Raw genomic sequence first — 6,142 nt, 5'->3', positions numbered from 1 at the left:
GTCTCTGGTGTGCAAAGAAAAGTCCTTAGTGAAAATATGCTGGTATCTATTGTTCACTTCTTAGCATAATCACCAGTGCTATTATTGTTAAATGAAAGAGAGCCCCCCTCCCCTAAAAGCAAAATCATCTATTAGACACATGTTCTGCCTCCTTGTGTCATGCTGCTCCATGGTTGTCGGTATTTCTCTCACAAAAATGTCTAGTAAGAGGTTTTTTTCCTTCTCAGGACTCTATTTCTTCCATCACTTCCATCACAATTGTTCGAGGGCCGGTCAGGATGAGGTTGCTCACTGTCCTGTAATCCACGTGGAGAACGTTGAGGCCGTTGACAGATACAACAAATTGGCAAACCTGAGGAGAAAAGCGAGCAGCAAAAGAAGTTATGCATTAGACTTTTTTTTAAGATTATTTACACAGGTTTACTATTGACTTCTTGGGCATGCAAACCCTCCAGAACTCTTCATACCATCTCATTCAGCACTCAGGAAAAACATATTTCTTAGAATTCATCTGGAAAGTTAATTTTCCATAAGATTTTTTTAAATACCACTGCATCTTTCAAATCTGTGGATTTTTTAAGTTCTACATTAATAATTTTTCTTATAACAATGATATTTCTCTTATAATGATGATGTTTTCTGATATCAATGGTTATTTTCAAATAATACGGGACAAGACAGCTCTGGCATTTGCAAAGAGGCTGTTATCCTTAGTTTGTCTTATACACTTTCATAGAAACCATTTTAGACAGCTCTTGGTAGTCACGGTAAAAATATGCACCATGTTTCCAGACTTAGGGCAAGGTCTGGATGATGACTTCACTAGGTTCAGTGCCAAAACCTCCACCGGTACAACATGAACCCAAAGGATCCAAATTCTAGCAAATAATATGGTGGAAGATTAAGTCAGTACTAAGACGGATTAAAACGTCACTGCCATTTTCAGGAGATATTCCTCCACAGATTTAGGCTTTTTTATGTTTTATGTGAACAGTTTTTGGTTTTCTTCAGCTAGTACAGATCATTAATTCATTTCAAATATGCTAATATTTTGGGTTTTGTAGCCATCACAAATTCAAATGTTGACAGTCTTGTATCATCAGAGGCCATTTTCTGTCCAAAATGTCTTGATAGAAATATTCTGGCCAACACCACTGTATATCTTAAAAGAGTTAATCAGAAAAAAAGTCACATCAACATTGTAAAAACCTGAGAAGGAAAAGAAAGATAACAATACTGATTTCTCAAAAACATTAAGCCTTCTCTGCATCTAATCATAATATTACAGTATTTGGTAAAAAGGCCAAAAATGTGTAGTGTCTAGATCTGTGTTTTTAATGACAAAAATACAGAGCCTAAAGCAACAATAATATAATCCTGATGTGTCAGTGCAAATAATACATTCACTAGAAGGTAATCTTACTCACAAGTCATCTTGAGTCTGTAAGAAAGAGGCTATGAAGCAAGTATCACTAGAAATTGTCATGCTTTATTTTATATTTTTACCTTTCCTATTCAGGCAGAAACACAAGACAGAAATATGTGCAGGAGAGGTGGGAAGCAGCTCTGGTGTCTTATAATGCTAGCTCTAAAACAGATTTTCTCGCAAGCCAAGTCATTTAACTTTTGTGCATCAGCTACCTTCCCTCTCAAGTGAAACGTGTGGTGAAACTCAATTTGTATTTGTGCAAAATGTACAGAATGTAACTATCGACGTTCCATTTCAGGAAAATTATAGGGGAAGTGAAGCCAATCCAAAAATGTAACATTTCATCAAAAAAGCCACTGATGATTTTAATCTCTGCTCCTTACAGCCTCTGCACAGGCAGACCGGGAGCAGCAGCCCCTGAAGGGCGGGCAGACCCCTCTCTTGCACCTTACCCCTTTCCCTCAGAACTCCTCTGCAGAGCTGAAGATCTTGGAAATCAGCCTTACTGACTGACTAGATGATCGTCAAAGTATGGCAATTAGCAATACCACATAGCCAACTTCCGTGCCAGTATGGATCTATTTTTCCTATACATTCATATGCTATATTTCAGCTGCAAGTAGCATTGGGAAAACAATTCGGGTTTTGCATAAAGACAAAGCCTTCTGAATTTTAAAGATTTTAGTTGAAAAGGTAACCCATCATCCTCTGTGGTGCGCACCGATTAGTATTTAAGAGGCATGCCTATTTAGTTTAAAATGCAGATTATTGCAGTATCTATAGGTGTCTCAACTTCCAGTGGTATTTCCTAACACTTTCTATGGCTTTCCAAGATTGTATCAAGTTTTACTGAATTATAGCTCTGGCTCCAGAATAATATTTGGGTTGATTTAAAACAGACCTGCAGAAATAACATTGTCTCTTCTGGCTTAATGCAATTTTTGGAAGTTGAATGGCTGACGTTTGTTTTACTGCTGCATATTCTCAGACTTCTCGAGTTACTGGAATCCCAATGCATGGGACTCGTGTTTGGCCAGGGACAGGCATGTAAGCGTGTGATGGATAAATCTGCATGCTGGATCATGTCAGGGGCATTCGGGGGCCTCTGGGGAACATCCCTGGCAGAGGAACAGACTTTCCAGACCGGCCAGCCATTCGCACCAGGGCTGCAATGGTGTAAATGCAGATGGTACAGGCACCGCAGTAGTGAACCGCAATCTGGATGCCAAAGAATGAATTTCTTACACAAAAGACAAGAGTTGACATGTCTGTGTTCTGAATGTGTTTGTTTTAATGTATGCCCTTGGCAGTATTATTAATCAGCAATGCACATGGGCTGAGAACAGCCCCCTTTGTGCTGTCCTTTGCACTGGATCAAAATGGCTTATTAGTTTCACCATTTCCAGTGGATAGGACTAGGTGCAAAAAGTCATAGAATCATAGAATTGTCAAAGTTGGAAGGGACCTTTAGGATCATCAAGTCCAACCATCAACCTAACACTGCCAAAACCACCACTGAACCATGTCCCTAAGCACCACGTCTACCCGTCTTTTCAATACCTCCAGAGATGGCGACTCCACCACCTCCCTGGGCAGCCTCTTCCAATGCTTAACAAAGTCCACCAAAGACAGACAAGAAAAGCAATGTAGAGAGGAGGACAAGGCACAGAAGAATGTACTTCTGTCCTAAAATGGTATGAAAAGACCCATGAGGGACAGGAGATGATAATAAAGATCCAGTCACCCTGGGGACAGAAAGCTCTTTCCATGGCCATCAATTGGCCAGTGCCCTCACAGGCCTCTGCAAATTCCAGATCCGTTTCCCTCAGGGATAAAGAAATGTGGAGCCATTCCCGCATCCTCCAGTCCTAATGAGGGGAAAGCAGTTTGCACAGTCCTGAGCCCTTCAGTATGCTGAGTGCCTGCAATTCACCCAGTTTTCTTCCACCCACACAGGTCTTCCGTCTCATGCTGCATCCAGCATGGTACATGAAATGCAGTGCAGCTTCGGGCATTTTGGCCATCATCAGTTCTGCCCCAAAAAAGCCTACATAGCACATTGCTTTCTTGGTGAAGTTACAAAATGAGTGAGAGGAAGCGAGTCCCCACAAACCAGCCCTGATTGAGTATATCAACCCACATACTATTATCTCAGGAATTTTCTTAAGGAGACTAGTTTACAAAATCACAAAGATTTAATGTTACATTTATAAAAACACATTTCAAAAAGCTGTAAGTGCTCAGCTCATAGCTACAGCTGTTAAGGGCTTTGTAACTATAAACATGCAAAATTTCTCTGTTGGTTTCCACACATCAGTAACTATAATAGATAATAAACTAAAGTTAAAAGAGCCTAGAAGAGCCTTTTATTGCTCATTTCCTCATAGCTCTCCAAGGGGCTTGACAGGAGATAAGCATCCATTTTTATCCCTCAGACTTCAAGAAATGACAAAGCCCAGAATAAATTCCGACCATTTTGTTGATCAGGATATGGCAATCTAAAAACCACAGAAACAAAACCAGTTAAATAAAGTAAGACTGAAATGACAAGACTCCCTTAATTAATTTCAAATATTTAAATGTTATGGTAATGAACATTTATTGTTAAGTATTTCAGTTTCCCACCCTGGCAACCCACAGAAGTAGGGAGAGCAGAAAAAGGCACCTCTGTCTTTCTGCAGGTTTTCACTGGCACATACAGAAGGTTTAACCAAATCCAGGTGTTCCCAGGAGAAGGAAAACTTCAACTTTGGGCTTACGTTCAAACAGAAAGGATCTGGGAACCTATCGCTTAAAGAAGTTAGCAAAGATTTCTCGTGCCATTTATCATCAAACTGAAGATGGCAAGAAGAGGCATTATAATTAGTTACCATAACATTTAATAGCCAAAATGGGGATTGTGGTGTACTTGGAGCTGTACAACCCTTCCTCCCCCTCACTGGTTATTGCTCTTCCCACCACGGCAAGCTTTGGCTGCCAGCCCCTCCTTGCTCTTGCCAAGCTGCCCTGGAGATGTACATGCCCACCCCCCGATTTTCCTGCTGGGAGATCTGCCCGCTGGCCAAACCCCAGCCCCGCTCCCTCGCGGAAGCTGCCTGCACTGGGGCTGGACATCTCAGCCAGCACTGGTCAGGAGCTGCGGTGAGGATGACTGCGGGATGCTCCCGAAGGATGTCGGAGACCGGCTGCAGACATGGGCGTAGGATAGCACAACTGCCTTAAAGCCAATTATTGGATAAAAATATTGCACACCTGTCACTAATTCTTAGCATTCTGCCTTAGGATGACCATAATATTTATGAATGCTACAGGAATATTATTTGAGGATAGACCGACAGCCTAGATCCTCGGATATTCAGACGCTGTTTGCACTGTTGGCTTTAGTCACCTGTCCTTGTGGAGCCAGGCCTCCCTTGCTGGATATTTTTCAATTTAAAAAACAAAACAAATCAAAAGCTGATGTTTTCCTTTCATTTTCTAGGCTCACTTTTTAGAAGTGTGCCAACCGCATCCTGGGCTGCATCAAAAGAAGCGTGGCCAGCAGGTGGAGGAAGGTGATTCTGCCCTTCTACTCTTCTCTTGTGAGACCCCACCTGGAGTACTGTGTCCAGCTTTGGGGCCCCCAACAGAAGAAGGACATGGACCTGTTGCAGCAGGTCCAGAGGAGGGCCACGAAGATGATCAGAGGGCTGGAGCACCTCTCCTATGAGGCCAGGCTGAGAGAGTTGGGGCTGTTTAGCTTGGAGAAGAGAAGGCTATGAGAAGACCTTATAGCCCCTTCCAGTACCTAAAGAGGGCCTACAGGGAAGATGGAGAGGGACTCTGTATATCAGGGATTGTAGCGATAGGATGAGGGGTCATGGTTTTAAATTGAAAGAGGGCAGATTTAGATTAGATATTAGGAAGAAATTCTTTCTGTCAGGGTGGTGAGACACTGAAACAGGTTGCCCAGGGAAGTTGTGGATGCCCCATCCCTGGAGGTGTTCAAGAGCAGGTTGGATGGAGCTTTGAGCAACCTCGTCTAGTGGAAGGTGTCCCTGCCCATGGCAGGAGGGTTGGAACTAGATGGTCTTTAAGGTCCCTTCCAATTCTAAGATTCTATGAAAGATCATGACAAGCTGGAAATTCCCCCCACAGATTTTGGTTTAAGTGATAATTGCCAAGTTCTTTGGGACAGCCCTAAGTAAAGCATTTAATTTTACAGATGCAGTGAGACCAACCATTCATCGCTGGTTGCAAAGCAAGTAGCAGCTACACAGAGTCAACAGATAATATATCTCAAAACTGTGGGATAAAACCATGATTTATCTTTAATTTGACATAAATTTTTAAAAAAGCCTGAGATGAGGAGGAACGGCCATGCCAGCACCCAGGAGGCAGCATGGTTGGGGGTGGATGGGGGACTGCCCTTCCCCGCAGCAGCAAACGTCTGTGCCCCATTTCAGTGGCCATGGGTTAAGGCTCTAATTCTCAATGGATTTATCATTTACATTTCAGTGTCATGATCAGTGTCTGGAATCCACTCTGCTTTTTTTTTTTTTTTGCTAACTTTACTTAAGAAAGAGAGTTTAAAAGCTATTAAAAATATAGATCAAATAGATACCAAAGAAATCAATGTTACCAAATACAATGTAGGCTGGAAATTCTTGAATACAATGCTAGATTATGCAATGACACATTAAAGATAGTGGCAAAAATACTGGTTTTCAGCAG

The 6,142-nt window shown here is 42.0% G+C and overlaps 1 protein-coding gene across 1 annotated transcript in view; it reads right to left on the bottom strand.

Annotated features, from left to right (window-relative positions):
- Positions 1-223: 223 nt before the first annotated feature.
- Positions 224-6,142, bottom strand: part of DEPTOR (DEP domain containing MTOR-interacting protein) — a 48,056-nt gene continuing 42,137 nt past the window's right edge. The window contains exon 9 of the mRNA XM_009881034.1: positions 224-352. Coding sequence (XP_009879336.1) covers positions 224-352 — 129 coding nt within the window. The remainder of the gene's footprint in view (positions 353-6,142) is intronic.

Source organism: Charadrius vociferus, unplaced genomic scaffold (assembly GCF_000708025.1).
Source record: "Charadrius vociferus isolate BGI_N301 unplaced genomic scaffold, ASM70802v2 scaffold2, whole genome shotgun sequence".
Lineage (NCBI taxonomy): Eukaryota > Metazoa > Chordata > Aves > Charadriiformes > Charadriidae > Charadrius > Charadrius vociferus.
This window is presented reverse-complemented; position numbering and strand designations above follow the sequence as displayed.